The sequence below is a fragment of the Notechis scutatus genome, chromosome Z (assembly GCF_049901735.1).
Source record: "Notechis scutatus isolate UNSWTSFEM ecotype Mainland chromosome Z, rNotScu1.2, whole genome shotgun sequence".
NCBI classification, from domain to species: domain Eukaryota; kingdom Metazoa; phylum Chordata; class Lepidosauria; order Squamata; family Elapidae; genus Notechis; species Notechis scutatus.
Window position 1 is genome coordinate 131,335,063 of NC_142025.1, and position 16,499 is coordinate 131,351,561.

Genomic DNA, 16,499 nt, shown 5'->3' on the forward strand with positions numbered 1-16,499 from the left:
CATCTCTGGATACAAATAGTGCTATGTATATAATACCAAGGATTTAAGCAAAAAAAGATTGATCCAAAACTAAGGCAGGTTTTCCCACTTCACACAATCAAATCTAACATGTCTTACTGACTGATTTGATCCTATCAAATGTTAAAGAATGTACTCAGAGCATACCAGGAGATGTGGCAAATATCATAGAATCACAGAGCTAGAAGAGAAGTTTAGATCAAAATATCCAAACTACTTGCTGAGTGCTGGAGCTTTAAGTTTAAGCCAAATAGTTGGGTTAAAACCAGGAGCAATAAGATAACAGTTGCTGGGATGAAAACTAACATGGCTGCCACATGAGTGTTTTGGGTCTGAACACCATTTCAAAATCTCTATTTTCTATTACCAGAAGGTCAGAATAAATGGATGAAGGAATAAAAATTATCTGATTTCTAGAATCTACGTCAAGTTGCTGAAAGCATATCAATGGCACTGCCATAAAATAGCCAAGTATTACAGAAATCAGTGAGGATTTTCTTACACAGGTTCAACATCACACTTGGGTGTAGGGTGTGAGCTGAAGTCTATCCCTTCAGAAACGGAGAAAAGCTGTGAAATGATCCCACCAATTATCACATCACCTGGCTGAAAATATTGGTATTGCACTTTCAGAGACTCAGGAATGGCACACACTGCAGGAGATATCACACAATGAGTTGGTGGAAGCAGCAGCAAACACACAAGAAGTGTCAGGGACATGAAGGACTCTCTCATGCAACAGGCACAATGATTGTCCCTTAATTTAAGATCTCTTACTCCTATTTTAATTGTCATCATGCAGCTGTTTAGTATGCCATGGTCTTTACGATTCTGGATCCTACCACTAAGTGAATATGCATTGGTCTGCTGAATCTATAGATGGATGGATGGATGGATGGATGGATGGATGGATGGATGGATGGATGGATACATACATACATACATACATACATACATACATACATACATACATTCATACATACATACGCCAACTTTCCCTTTCATCAGTTCAGGAGTTATATACCAATATGCGATTAGAATGGAATTTTTTTTTCTGCCTTAGAGTAATGATGATTTCATAATTACAATCTTAGATAATCATAAGGTATGCAGTCACATTTACCCCTCCTCCTTCTCTTCCTCCTCTGTCTCCATTGTTGGTTTGAGCCTTATGATGATTCTTTTGTAGATTATAAAGTACTGGAGCTGCTGAATAAGAGGAGAGCTACAGATTATATTTTTTAGGAATATAATAAATAGGTATATATTAAATGTATTAATTATAATTATTGGAAATATTTTTAGGAATATACATGTCATAAATTATCCCTAGATCTAATTGTTAGATTTGATTTACTGGGAATAGATTTATTAGGGATATAATCTAATAAATTTTTGTTTCATCTATTTTTTATTAGATTTTTTTAGAGTGGATTTATTAGGAATACACACACACACACACACACACACAATTTGTTTGTGTGTGTGTTCAACTTAGTGTCAATGAGAAGGATAATTTTGCAGGAAATATGCTATGCTTGAGATAAATACAGTATCTTGCCTTTTGTGGTGGAAAGTATATCTGATAAAAGACACGTTTCCAAATTCCTGCAGAGATTTGAAACCAAGAATTTGCTTTCCTTCCTCTACATTTTATGTTTTATACTTTAAATGTTTTCCACATATTTTCCTCTTCCATACATGAAAACCTTGTAAATATGTAAAAATATATTTGCTGCAAATGTGAGTAAATGATATGATTGATTTTGTAGCAACTGTTATATTTTATTAAATAATTAAACTAAGAATAATTTCTAGAAACATCAATCCAACAAAATAGTGCAATATTTGATTTAGAGAAATTGCATGATAACTAAATCATGTTAGTATATGTTGTGCTTGAATATGACATTGAAACTTGGCTGCTGAATGCACCAAGGTATATTGATATGACAAAAGTAAAACATATCTTAGAATTTATTGGACATTCTGAGAACAGTTCAAAATGTAGTAAATAGTAACATGCCTCTGGCTGCTTAATGTATTTATTGATAAATGTTAATAGCTTGCTGATGTAACTCATGCAATCTACAAAGTACTACATTATATAAGAGCAGAATATTTGTGGGACCAACTTTCTCCAATTGTCTCTGCCAGTTCCACCAGGAGTAACATGCTCTAGGTACTGTTTATTGGTATCTAATAGTATCCTAGTAGTATGCCTTTTATATAACTGAAACTTTATGTAATTGCATCAACCTTTTCAAGTAGGATAGGTCACAAATCTGGTGGTGCAAGGATTCTCAGTACAATTATGTACAGTGAGATAAATACAATATCTTGCCCTTGTTCAGCTCACAAGATGCATTGCTTTAAGAGCTGAAAAAGTAATATTATAATCAAATATGTTTACTACCAAGTGACATATCAATATTTTCAAGTAGTCCAGGCCGCAAAACTGATGCTGCAGGGATTACAAGAATATTACTTTATTGTTATATGTTATATTTACAGACATTTGATAACTACTCCAAAAGATCCGCTTTCCCCATTTTAAGAGCAGTGTGATCAAGTTGGAGCTATATTCTTTTCATACACTTTCTTTCTTCTCACAACTGAGCAACATTTTATCTCTCCAACTTTCTTCTCAAAGCCAGTACTAACTTCTTCAAATCAATGGATAGTAATTGTTAGTAATTGTTAATTTTTCATTTTTAGGTGCTCCTTTGTGTTGAGTTCTGGTCTCAGTAAAATTATGTAGCATTTAGGGGGAAAGATAGATCCCAATATTCCTATATTGGAAGCCAAGATGGAGAAGATCTCCCCAGCTACCATGTATTTTCCTTTAGTGCTCAGATAACTTGGGACAAAAGTCACCCATACACTTCAAAACACCAGCATGCTAAAAGCAATAAATTTGGCTTCATTAAAAGAGTCTGGCAGTTTTCGAGCAAAGAAAGTCAAAATGTAGCTGATGAGAGCAAGAAATCCCATATATCCTAAAATATAATAGAACATGTTGCCTGATCCTTCATTGCATTCAACTACAATCTCTTCTGGAAGATAATGAATGTCCAAATTTCTTCTGGAAGAGAATGCATGTCCAGATTTGAGAACGAGGGCCAATGCATAGCCACAATATGCAAATACTTGCTTGAATGCAAGAACAACAAAGAATAAGAGAATTTGAAAATCTATTCCGCACCCCTTTTCTCATTTTTGATCCTAGCTTAGTAGCCATAAAAGCTAGAGCCACTGTGATGGTTTTGGCCAAAACTGAAGAGACAGCAACTGAGAAGATGATCCCAAAAGCAATTTGATGAAGAAGACAATTGGGGCTGACCAATGAATAGCAAGGAACAGGAGAAGCAGAGGAAAAGGGAGGCAAGGAGAGGATAAGTGAGGTTCTGGTTGTTAGCTTTGACAATGGGAGTATTCCAATGTTTTATGAAAATTCCAAGTACCACCATTGTGGTCATAGAAAATGATAAAGCCAGAACAGCCAAAGTGATGCCCAAAGTTTCATTATAAGGCAAGAAATTTAGATCCTTTGGAATGCACAAGTTTTTTTCCTTGTTTGGATACTGTTCTTCTGGACAGACTAAGCAATCATCCATATCTGTGAAAATATGTACAGTATTTCAGAATTCATAGCAGTATTTCAAATTTTGCATACTCTTGTTTACTGAGAAGTATTTACTAATTGAAAACATCCTATGTCATCAAACTTCAGTGGACAACTATGGATTTTGAAACTGAAATGTGCAACAATTCTCATCATTCATTGCTTTCAATCCTCCAAGTCAGACATGCTGGCAGATATAGTCCAGCAACACTAACATCTGATCATATCTCTTTGTTAAAAGATATATTTGGAGATATATATATATACCTCAACTAGAATAGAACTCTCATGAATAATGAGGATGACCTGAAGAGTCATGGTGGGGCAGTAGTTTGAGTGCCATACTGCAGTCTACTTCTGCTGACTGCTTGCAATTTGGCAAGCAGTCTCAAGGTTGACTCGGCTCAAGGTTGACTCAGCCTTCCATCCTACCGAGGTCAATAAAATGAGGATCCAGATTGTTGGAGGCAAGATGCTGACCCTGTAAACTGCTTAGAGAGAACTGTAAAGCACTGTGAAGCAGTATATAAGTCTAAATGCTATTGCTATGTGTGTGATATCTTTGTATGATATCTCTGTGTGTCTTTATGGAGACACACATTTGCACATACATAATAATAAAATACAACATTTCCCACCTCTTTCATTTGAAAATTTTCCTGATGGACAAGTATTACAATCATAGCAACAAAATGGCTCCTCTTCCTTCCTTTTCATTCTGGAGCTTGGTGGGCAATGATCATTGCACAGAGCAAGAGGTATAGTCTATTCATTAAAGGAAGAGAAAGAGAGAGAGAGGGAGGGAGGGAGAGAGAGGGGGGAGTCCCTTGAATCTTTTCATTTTTCAATTTCAATTTTCAGAAATCAGTACATGTGTCATTAACTTTGGAGAAATATTCATTAGTTTTGTGTGTGAGTGTATGTGTGTTTGTGCAGATATGTACACAAATAAGAAAGAACTGATCCAAAATAGTATGTATTATTGATGAACCTTATTCTTTTTCGGAATAGACTTTTTTCATCACTAATATGTTGAAATAATCTACTATATGTGATTCATCTCTTGTGATCATTCTGAGTTGCTTGTATTTGACGTCAGAGCTGCTCAATGTTGAGCATCAAGTAGCATCAGAAGTCAATACATACATTATATTATTACTATTATATTATTATTATTACCCCATTTCAATTATGGGGACCTATGTGGAATCTAAATTCCTCTACAAGAATGAGTGTTTACTGTCCAGCTGCCCTTCCTGATGCAACATGGTGTTCACAGCAGATATATATGTTTTCTTTGTGCCCTGAAAGAAAGATATCTAGTGCTATTTAGGATTGAACTCTCAACCTTTCAAGTAGGAGGTTGCAGTCTTCACCACAAGGCCATCATGCTGCTCTTGTAGGAAATCTAAAATAATCTCCCAAAACTAATTATATAAAGGAAAAAAACAACTATCACTCTGTAGACTGGGGCTAATATAACTTGAAAATTTACCATGGGTTAGGTGGTAAGGATGGCCTAAAGGCTAGACAGACAAAACTCAATAATAAAAATGGATCTCCTCAATCAGAGGTATTAAAGATACTGAGTAGATCCTTCAGGCACCTGAGCATTTTGTCATTTGAAAGTTTTCCATTTCCTTGAGGAAAAAGAGAATGGAAGCCATCAATTTCTTTCAGTCCTCTTCCCTTTGCAAACTAGCTTTGTTAAAATTCCACACACTGGATCAAAAATGTCAAGTTTGTCGTCTTCCAGACACTTATTATAACAATACTGGCAATCATTAATTGCTGAAAAGAAGGCCATCTATTTTGATTTTCAAACTTGAAACTTCATTTTGGTCCTACCTGGTTAAAATGGGCTGGCCATGTGATTTTTCTTTCATTGATGGAGAACCTTCTGCCTGATGGTGCTTGAGGATCTGTTTGTCCCACTTTTACTTTCATGAAGGATTTATTAGGGAAAGTAACCCAGTTGCTAATGTCAAATCCATCTAGCAATTCACCCTTCTTGTCAAAAGACACTTTGTCTCCGGCACAGTTGTTAAAGGAGTCTTGACTTGGGAAATGGTAAAGCTGGAAGAAATGAAGTTTTGGCAAGTATTATTACCAAAGTGGTGAAAACAGTGACAATTGTTTGGCTTGGAATAGAATTTTGCTGTACTCAGTTACTTAATTATTTTATCACTCAGTTATTCTTAGTCCCATTCTTTCCTTCCCCAATAAGATATTTCTATTCAGCTCAGTTTTAAAAGGATATTAAGAAATAGCAGATAATGTATTTCAAACAAATAGACTAAAATTTCTTTTGGCATAGAAATATCTTGGTATACCTATGTCACTATTGGGAATCCAAGTATTTCCAAGTTAAGACTTACTACCTGCCAAGGGAATACTACTACTACTGCTACTACTACTACTACTACTCTACTACCACTACTATTACTACTACTACCAAATTAAATTTATATATTGTCTACTTTCCAGTATCTCTGGGCAGTTTCCAAGTGGTTATTACGCAGTTATATATTTTTTCTGCTTTAACTTACTGTGCAATTTTTATTATTTACTTAAATTAGAATATTTTGCAAAAAGATGGATAAAATCCTAAATACTGGATTTGGTAGCATCCTGCATCTGCAAGAATACATCTCTCATTTCTTTCAAAACTTACAAAAATGATAGTCTCAGAAAAAACTTTCATTCTTTTATTGCTATTATGGAGTCTATTTGCCATGGTGGCGCAATGGTTAAAGTGCAGTTGTCAGCCTTTAAGAATCCTTCTTCTGCTTGTCCTTCTGGCTGCCATAGAAATGGGGTGGAGGGAAGATTAATTGGGCTAGGTGTGTGGGGGAAGAGTGCTGGAGGCTTGAGAGGGTGACTGTAAAACTTGGGAAAACTTTCTTGACTATGCTTACTTGCTTACTGCACAGCTCCTTATCTATGCAGGCCAAGATCAACTGCCATGGTGAGCCAGATGTCTGAAACACCACATGAAGATGCCCCACATGACCTTATGCACATCTCAGAGTGGATGGGCAATTTGAACTATTGGGGGTGGGAACATTGGCATAACTTTCTATATGTGATTTTCACACCTATTACCTCTGATTTGTATTTCTCTGATGCTATCATATCAATTTTCAGTAAAAGTCCTTTTCTCTAAAACAATGGAGTCTAAGGTTTTCTTTCTTGGATTTTGAATGGAGCCTCACCTGACAGCAGTATTGCAGGCTACTTCTGCTGACTGTCGGCTGCCTGCAATTTGGCAGTTCAAATCTCACCAGGCTCAAGATTGACTCAGCCTTCCATCCTTCTAAGGTCAGCAAAATGAGGACTGAGATTCTTGGGGGCAATAGGCTGACTCTGTAAACCACTTAGAGAGGGGTGAAGTGGTATATAAGTCTAAATGCTATTGCTATTACATGTATTTATCTCCATTGTTTGCAGGTAGTCCTAGACTTATAACCGTTCATTCAGTGATCATTAAAAGTTACAATGGCACTGAAAAAATAAGTTACAATTAGACCTTATACTTATAACTATTGCTGCATCCTTACAGTCCTGTGATCAAATTTGAGCACTTGGCAACTGGTATGTAGTTACAATAGTTGCAGTGTCCTGGGGTCTTGTGATCACCATTTGTGATCTTCCCATCTAGCTTTTGATAGCAAAGTCAATGGGAGAAGCTGGATTCACACAATTATTGTGTAATTTGCTCAACAACTAAAATGACTTACTTAATAACCATGACAAAAAATGGGCAGGTCTCATTAAACAACTGATTTGCATAGAAATAGAAATGTTGGTCCTGCTTGTGGACATAAGTCAAGGACTACTCATATACTCATATACTTGCCTTCTTTGTACCTCCTCTAGGAATGCTCAGTAAGGCATTATATATAGAACGAGAATTCTTATATAAATGAAGACACTAATGTTAACAATAACATTGATGCATCAAAAATTATCTGCCTCCTAGGTGACATATTACCTGAAAATACTGTAATTTTGAAGTCCCTGAGTTATCTCTATCCAACACAGCTCCATATTTCCTTCTGCATGAATAAAAGGCATGCAAAGCATGTGCCACAGCATAGACAGCATTATAAACACTGTAGCTTTGACTGGTCATTCTCATTTCAAAAAAAGGCTGTAGAAGGCTTTCTAGTTTCTCATTGCCAGTACAGCCTCCATGGTTCTCCTTGTCTGTTGCAGAAGCTGGAAATGAACATTTAAATGCTTGTTCCCAGAAGACTCTGATAAAATGATCAGTAAGAGAATGGAGGTCTTGGAAGAGAAGGAAGTTCTGAAACATTGACATCTTCGAGGTGTGACTTGCAAAGGACAGGGCGCCGTGAAAGATTTGCATATTTAAATTATTTAAAAATGGTTCCACTGAAAAATCCCAATGGGCTGTCATCACCCATACCTTCTGCACAGGCAGCATCATATCTGATTCAGCACAACTGAGCACCATCTGCAAATCTAACATCATGTGAGCATCAGCACTTACAACACAGACATTGATGCTCGGTTTACTAAGCAACAGGGACATCCCTTTTAAGATTTCATCGAAATTAAGAACCATGTCTAAAATGTTGCTTTGGAGGGGCATTCGTTTAGAGAAGGCAATACAGATCCCATTATCAGAAAAGCTTTTCTCCAAGGTCTGCACAAATATTTCTCCTTTATCATCATCCATGGCCATTATCCCAATCCACTTCCAATGAAAATACAGCAATAGCTCGATAATCCCAGTATATTGATGTGCTTCATTAGGTACCATGTGGTATAAAAAAGACGGGTGGCTTATATCGTTCACTGGTGGAGTATATAAACAATAGGAGACCTAAAGGCCAACACAATTACATTCATATTAGGGAAATATAAAAATATCCACAGGGTCAAGTACTTTTCTATAATACTAGGGTTTTGTCCCCCTCACATTGTAACCTTAAATCCTCTTATCCTCACCATTTTAACTTCAGAAAGCTGTAGTGTTATAAAAAGTCTTGCAATCCACCCATGCTGAAGCTCAGTCAATATAATTCATGATTGATTCAAATCTTGCTTCCTTTATTTACAACCTATTGTTCTCATGCCTTCTATGTACAATAGAAACTCATCAGCTTGCACTATTTTCTATTCACTTTTGTGTTTTTTCCAATTCATTTCTCACCTATCCATTCTTGACCTTATATCTCATGTTATTAAGCACATACTTCTGAAGTATTCAATTTTCACTGCATTCAACTAATTTTACGTTTCTCCTGAGATACCCAATTCTCACTTCCATAGCAAGGTATGGAGAAGAACACAGTAGTTCTTACTTTCTTAAAAAACAAGAACCATATTTAATTAGTTTCCACTACCCACAGGCTGCTCCAATCACAAACAGACTCAATGTAGCATAATAATTTTCCCCCACCTTAACATGTCTTAAACCAAACCAAATAAATAAATGAATCAATAAATAATAAAATACACCATTTGTTCTGCATAAGTGATTCCATATCATCATGACTTCTTTTATGTGCATTTAGACATATTATTTCTTTTGTCATCCATTTCCCATCTCTAGTTAACAACACAGGGAGTACAAATGTCCCTTTCCTTGCTCTAATTTTTCACTATTTATTTTTGATTCATTATTATTCCTTTTATTTCCCTGGTTACAGCCTAAGTTCAGACAGTGCCAACTAAATGCTATCACCGAACATATCACTTAATATGAAATATTCCTTTTATCATGTTTATCTTTTTTTGTAAGTTTAAAAGGTTTTTTTTAAAGTTGTTATTCATGCATCAGTGGTTATTCATGTATCAGATTACTTTTGATCTCCTTCTCTAATGCAATAATAATTAATAAAGTACAGAAAAGGAACTAAGAGAAAAAATAATAGGGGGAACAGTTAAGGCCAGGATAAATAGAGAAAAGAGAAAGAAGATAATCACCATATTAAAGATAAACACCAGTGAGCATTGTGAGAATATAAAACATGAATCCGGTTGAGGACAAATTTTTGTCCTTCCAACGAGGAACCCCTTTTATTCAGGACAAACGCAGACTTCAGAAGATAATTAGGACTGCAGAAAAACAATTAGTACCAACCTGCCTTCAATCGAAGACCTGTACACTGCATGAGTCAAAAAGAGGGCTGTGAAAATATTTATAGACCCCTCACATCCTGGACATAAACTGTTTCACTGCCTTCCCTCAAAACGATGCTATAGAGCACTGCACTCAGAACACTAGACATAAGACCATTTTGTTCTTGAATGCCATCACTCTGCTAAACAAATAATTCCCTCAACACTATCCAACTATTTAAAAAGTTTGCATTATTATTAATCTTCTCATCACTCCTTATCACCCATCCCCTCCCACTTGTGACTGTATGACTGTAACTTTGTTGCTTGTACCTTTATGATCTATACTGACTGCCTCCTAGTATGATTTGATGGTTTATTGTACCGTATGAGTATTATTAAGTGTTGTACCTTATGATTCTTGATTCTTAACGAATGTAACTTTTCTTTTATGTATACTGAGAGCATTTACACCAAGACACATTCCTTGTGTGTCCAATCACACTTGGCTAATAAAGAATTCTAATTCTAAATGGTTCACTAAAACTTGTATATACAAATTTACCATGGAGCAAATGAGAAGAAAAAAGTACAATATCTCTCTCCCTTCCTGAAATATCACAGTACCAGCGAAGGAGAAAGAAATAGTATTACTTTAATATAAGACAAGGAGAAAAAAATGGTTACACATAATTTTGTGGTGCTAGCAATGAGATCTTAAAACTTCATATTCTCACACTAAAATTAGAAGTCATATTATTTCTGCTCAGATCAAACTTCTTTTCATACATCATTATAGAAAAAATCTTAACAATAAGATGTAGATAATAAGTTTCTTTTAAAATGCAAATATTTTCTTAATAAGTGTGGATAATAAATTTCTTAATAACTTTTTTAAGCACGTCAATTGGGAATCCATCCATCTTAATATTGTCAAGTTTGAGACACACTGTAATAGACAATAAATTCCTAAACAATACATGTGTAATCCACTTTACCTGAGGAATCTTGTAAATCCCTAAGATAGTAGCTATATGAAGAGAAGATGAAGAGAGGATACCCCAATGACAGCTGCTGGTGTCTTCTTGCTGCACTTGTAGTTCAGAATAGTTTGCTTCTGATTAAAAAGCAGGTTCAGCGTGTTCTGATAAGTTAGCTGGGCATCAAAGTGGCTATCATAGATATGAAATCCCAGTGTCCTATTGGGTAAGATCATGCTGTTTCCATTGATTTCATTCACAGCAAACATCAAGGCTAGGGTGTGCTGATATTTTTTTCAGCATTACACTAAAGTAAAAGACACATCTTGAGTAAGCCCTGAAGTTCAGTGTTGTGAGCATTTGCATACTAATCCTGCAAGTGGTACCCTATATTTACTAGTAGAGAACATTGGAGAATAGGGGGCGTGCATAAACACACCAAAGTGCCTACAGTCCCTGTCCTATTGTTTCTTTTATTTTTTATTTTTCTTATATGTATCCATGTATTCATAACTATGTTTTTACTTATGCCTATTATCTTGTAAGCAATTGACAAACCAAATAAATAAATAAATAAAATAGAATGGGAAATGTGATACTTGGAATGAAGTTACTTTTAACTAGCTTGTTTGCCTGTAACGGAGCTGCCCTTCTCCAATATTTCAACTAACCTAATGTGTGCTTAGAAACAAATGCAATGTTTTACATTGCAAAAGATATTATACTAAATGTTGCTTCATTAACTTATGCAGTGAAACTATTCAATGATGGATTGTTTTTCTTCTAGACCAGACCAAATTACATGTAACCCAACATACTAAACCATCACTTGCTTCTGGCCTCTCACAAGTCAAAGAAATATGAAGATATTTCCTTCAAATCATTTTTGAGTAGGAAGCCTCTGTATACAAGGATTTAAGCAAAAGCAGGTTTTCCCACTTCACACAATCAAATCTAGCATATCTTACTTACTACAAAATGTTAAAGATCAGAATAAACTCAGAGCATACCAGGAGATATAATGAATATCATAGAATCACATAGCTAGAAGAGAAGTTTAGATCATAATATCCAACTGCTTGCTGAGTGTTGGAGCTTTAAGTTTAAGCCAAATAGTTGGGTTAAAACCAAGAGCAATAAGATAACAGTTGCTGGGATGAAAACTAACATGGCTGCCACTTGTGTATTTTGGGTCTGACCATCATTTCAAAATCTCCTATATTCCATTGCCAGAAGACCATAATGAATGGATGAAGGAGTAAAATTATCTGATTTTTAGAATCTATGTCAAGTTGCTGAAAGCATATCAATGAAAATATCCAAGTATTCCAGAAATCAGTGAGGTTTTTCTTACAGAGGTTCAAAATCACACTTGAGTGTAGGGTGTGAGCTGAAGTCTGTTCCTTCAGAAAGTGAGAAAAGCTGTGAAATTATCCCACCAATTATCACATCACCTGGCTGAAAATATTGGTATTGCACTTTTAGGTACTCAGGAATGGCACACACTGCAGGAGATATCATACAATCAGTTGGTGGCAGCAGCAACAAACACACAAGAATTCTCAGGGACAAGAAGGACCCTCTCATGCAACAGTCACAATGATTGTCCTTTAATTTAAGATCTCCTACTCCTACTTTGATTGTCATCATCCAGCTGTTTATTATGCCATGGTCTTTACGATTCTGGATCCTACCACTAAATGCATATGCATTGGTCTGCTGAATCTATGGATGGATGGATGGATGTTATATACCTTTATGCAATAAGAGTGGAAAAATATTTTTTCTGCCTTGAGAGTAATGATATTTCATTACCCCAAAGCTCAGGGAGGCCATTTTTGCCTTCCCTGGGCTTGAAGAAAGCCTCTTCAGCCTGGGGAAGTTGAACCCTCCCACAGCCCATTTTCACTCCCAGGGTGGTGCAGGAGGCCAACTAAGCCATGCCCACCATGGCCATGCCCACCCAGCACCCCTGGGGATATCTCTGTCTACATGTATGACTTCAAGTCAGTGTCAACTAGAAGAATAATTTTGTAGAAAATATGCTGTGCTTCTCAATACTGTAATCTCCAGGGAATCAGGTGGCATCAGAAATGATGAAGAAAACATGTTTTTTCTATCTTGTTATGGTATAACAGAAAAAAAAAAGCAGAGAAGGAAGAATTGATCTTCTAGTACACTCTGTATTCAAGTAGGAGACTATATCATTCTGGACAAATGGTGATTCCTAAAGACCTTCAGTGATGAAGCACCAGTGACTTCTGGAAGAAATCGTTCCACTGATTAAACTGAAATAAGAAGGTCTGTTAAGGAGAATTCTGCCCAAGGAACAGAGTACTGCTAAATAACATATCCAGCTAAATAATTTGCTTCCATATGATCTTGTCCAGCACCTTAGAAATCATTGCAGACCACTGAAGATAAGTTTATCAGTGGCTACTGGGCATAAGTTGGTCTCATATTTCCAGGACAAGAAATAAGTTGGTTCTTAAGGGCATGATCATATCTATGTTTAAGCTTCCTGTAGGCATCCCTTTGCTCCATTGAGGAAATAATATGATGGAGTGAATAGTCCTTTGACATTATCCATTAAATATCTTGTACTCATTCTTATGACCCAAAAGAACCACAACATTATCTCTGAAGTATTTAAGAATATATGGATGGGTGGGGCAGACATGGGGTCTCCAGTTACAAATAGTTTCCATTTTAGGTATAAATAAATTAGCCATTATCATTTTCATAATTTTTTTTTTGATGCCTTACTTTGTGAAGCAGGTTGGCCAAGAAATAAGATTGAGATTGGTTAGCTTACTATGGCTTCACATGAAGGAGTCAACTCTGAAAATTTTGAGCCCAGTGTTTCTCAACTTCAGCAATTATGATGCGTGGCCTTCAACTCCCAGTATTCCCCAGTCAGCAGGCTCCATCCAGCCAATAATCAATTTTCTTCTCACCTCCCCAGACTCTGAGAGGGAGTGTTCTTTGCCCATTATACATTATATTCTTACATATTGTGAGTTTTAACCTTAAACAATGGAAAGAAATATTATAATCAAATGTGTTGACTTCCAAATGATGTATCAATGTTTTCAAGTAGGACAGGCCACAAAACTGATGCTGCAGAGATTCCAGGAATATTACTTGATTGGCCATTTGGTAGCTATTATTATTTCAGAATATCAATATGTCAAGAAAAAAGAATATGTGAAGAAAAAAGAAATAAACTTAAAGGATAAACTTGATGTATTACTAGGTCTTTTTCACCCATAGTTTTCTATGTTTTTATAAAAGTACATTTTCCCACAACCTACTTATAGTTGTGATTCAAACTGGCATATTGATGAAACACTTGTACCCAGTTAGACCTAAACTATAATATTTATTTATTTATTTATTTATTTATTTATTTATTTGATTTGCCAATTGTTTACAAGATAATAAGTATAAATGTATACATAGTTGTGAATACATGAAATGGGTACATATAAGAAAAATAAAAGAATAAGAGAAACAATAGGACAGGGATGGTAGGCACGTTGGTGCGCTTATGCACGCCCCCTACAGGCCTCTTAGGAAAGGGGTGAGGTCAATAGTAGACAGTCTAAGGTTAAAGTTTTTGGGGTTTGGGGAAGAAACTACAGAGTCGGGTAGAGTATTCCAGACATTGACCACTCTATTGCTGAAGTCGTATTTCCTGCAATCAAGTTTGGTGCGGTTTACTTTGAGTTTGTATCTATTGTGTGCTCTTGTGTTGTTATGGTTGAAGCTGAAGTATTCATTGACAGGTAGGACATTGCAATGTATGATTTTATATACCATGCTTAAGTCAGACCGAAGACGGCGTAATTCAAGGTTTTCTAGTTCTAGAATTTCAAGTCTGGTGGCATAAGGTATTCTACAACGAGTAGAGGAGTGGAGAACTCTTCTTGTGAAATATTTCTGGACTTTCTCAATTATGCTAATATCAGATACGTAATGTGGGTTCCAGACTGATGAACTGTATTCGAGTATTGGTCTAGCAAATGTTTTGTATGCTCTGGTTAGTAGTGTGATATTACCAGAGAAAAGCTACGTAGGATTAGGTTAACAACTCTTAATGCCTTTTTGGCTATGTAGTTGCAGTGGGCTCTAGCACTTAGATCATTAGAGGTGAGTATTCCAAGGTCCTTTACAGAGCTTGGGTCATCAACAAGATCTTGACTATTCAGCTTGTATTTTATTTTCTGATTTTTTTGCCAATATGTAAGACAGAGCATTTATTTGTTGAGATTTGAAGTTGCCATTTGTTTGACCACTCTGATACATAGTCAAGATCTTTTTGTAGGGTAGCAGTATTGTCTGTGGTATTGAACAGCTTTACATCATCAGCGAAGAGAACGCAATTGCTCTTAATATGATCACAGAGGTCGTTTATGTAGAGTATGAAGAGAGTTGGTCCTAGAACACTGCCTTGGGGAACACCACTATTGACAGGTACTGGATTTGATAGTACGCTCCCGATTTTGACCATTTGTTGTCTGTTTGACAGGAATGCTTCTATCCAGTTATTCAGTTGTCCAGAGATACCATAGGATTTTATTTTTAGGAGTAGTTTGTCGTGTACCACTGAATCAAAGGCTTTACAGAAGTCTATGTAGATTGCGTCTATTGCTTTGCCCTGGTCGAGTTGTGTCGTCCATATCTTTTTGCAGTGTAAGAGTTGCAGATTACAGGATAGTTTTTTTCTGAAACCAAATTGTTTATTGGAGAGTAGGTTATTTGTCTCTAAGTGGAGGATGATGGATTGGTTAATAATTGATTCCATGACTTTACAGGTGACGCAGCATAAGGAGATTGGCCTGTAATTTTCAACTAGGCTTGGGTCTCCCTTTTTGAAGATGGGGATGACTGTGGCTTGTGACCATAGGTTAGGCAAGGAGCTGGTCCTGAAAGATTTTTCAAAGATTATGCTTAGAGGTTTGGCTATGGCAGTGGATAGCTTTGTTAAGAAGTAGGCACATATTCCATCCGGTCCAATAGATAGAGATGGTTTTAGGTTGCGTAGTGCTTTTTCAACATTGTCTTCTGTGAAATCGATATGTATTAGATCATTGTTGTTATCTGTGGTACGGCTAGGAAATACTGGGCATGATCCATTGCTGTTTACAAATACTGAGCCGAAGAATGTGTTAAAGATGTTGGCTTTAATGGTGTCGTCGTTGCAGTCTTTACCATCAGGTCCTATCAAGGGAGGGATGGACTTTGAGTCTTTTAGTTTGTTGTTTACAAAATTGTAAAAAGCATGGGTGGAATTGGTGCTTAGAAGGTTTTCCTCTTGTTTAATGTGATAGTTGGTGCATTCGGTCTTTATCTGGTGGCATAAATTTTTGTATCAGTTTTTGAAATTGGCAACATGACCAGATTTGTTTTTCCGCCAGAGTGATCTCTTTTTGGATTGAAGTTTCCTTATTGATATGGGTAATCTGCTTTTTTGTTTTGTTTTGGGAGTTGTTGTTGGAACATATAGTTTGATGACTCTTTTGACTTCAAGTAAAAATATGTTGTAATGGTCTTCAACAGTATTGCATCCAGTGAATAGAGATTGCCAATCAAGGGATGAGAGATCGTTGTGTATAAGATCATAATTGCCTTTTTTGAAGTTACAATTGGGGATTACATCATTGTGGTGATTTTTGTGTGGACGTATGTTGAGACAAAAGTCAATCATATTGTGGTCACTACTGGAAAAGGGTTCTTTAGTTTGTATTCCGTAAATTAAATTCAAACTATTGCAGAAGATG

At 36.1% G+C, this 16,499-nt stretch overlaps 1 protein-coding gene and 1 pseudogene across 1 annotated transcript; both read right to left on the reverse strand.

Annotated features, from left to right (window-relative positions):
* Positions 1-2,718: 2,718 nt before the first annotated feature.
* On the reverse strand, positions 2,719-6,380 carry LOC148129293 (vomeronasal type-2 receptor 26-like; annotated as a pseudogene).
* A 1,230-nt stretch (positions 6,381-7,610) lies between these two features.
* Positions 7,611-10,985, reverse strand: LOC148129294 (vomeronasal type-2 receptor 26-like). Its single transcript, XM_087947441.1, has 2 exons — positions 10,797-10,985; positions 7,611-8,495 (listed from the first exon to the last, which is right to left on the reverse strand). Exons 1-2 carry the CDS (start codon positions 10,983-10,985, stop codon positions 7,611-7,613), a joined length of 1,074 nt encoding a protein of 357 aa, XP_087803567.1.
* Between the last annotated feature and the right edge of the window lie 5,514 nt (positions 10,986-16,499).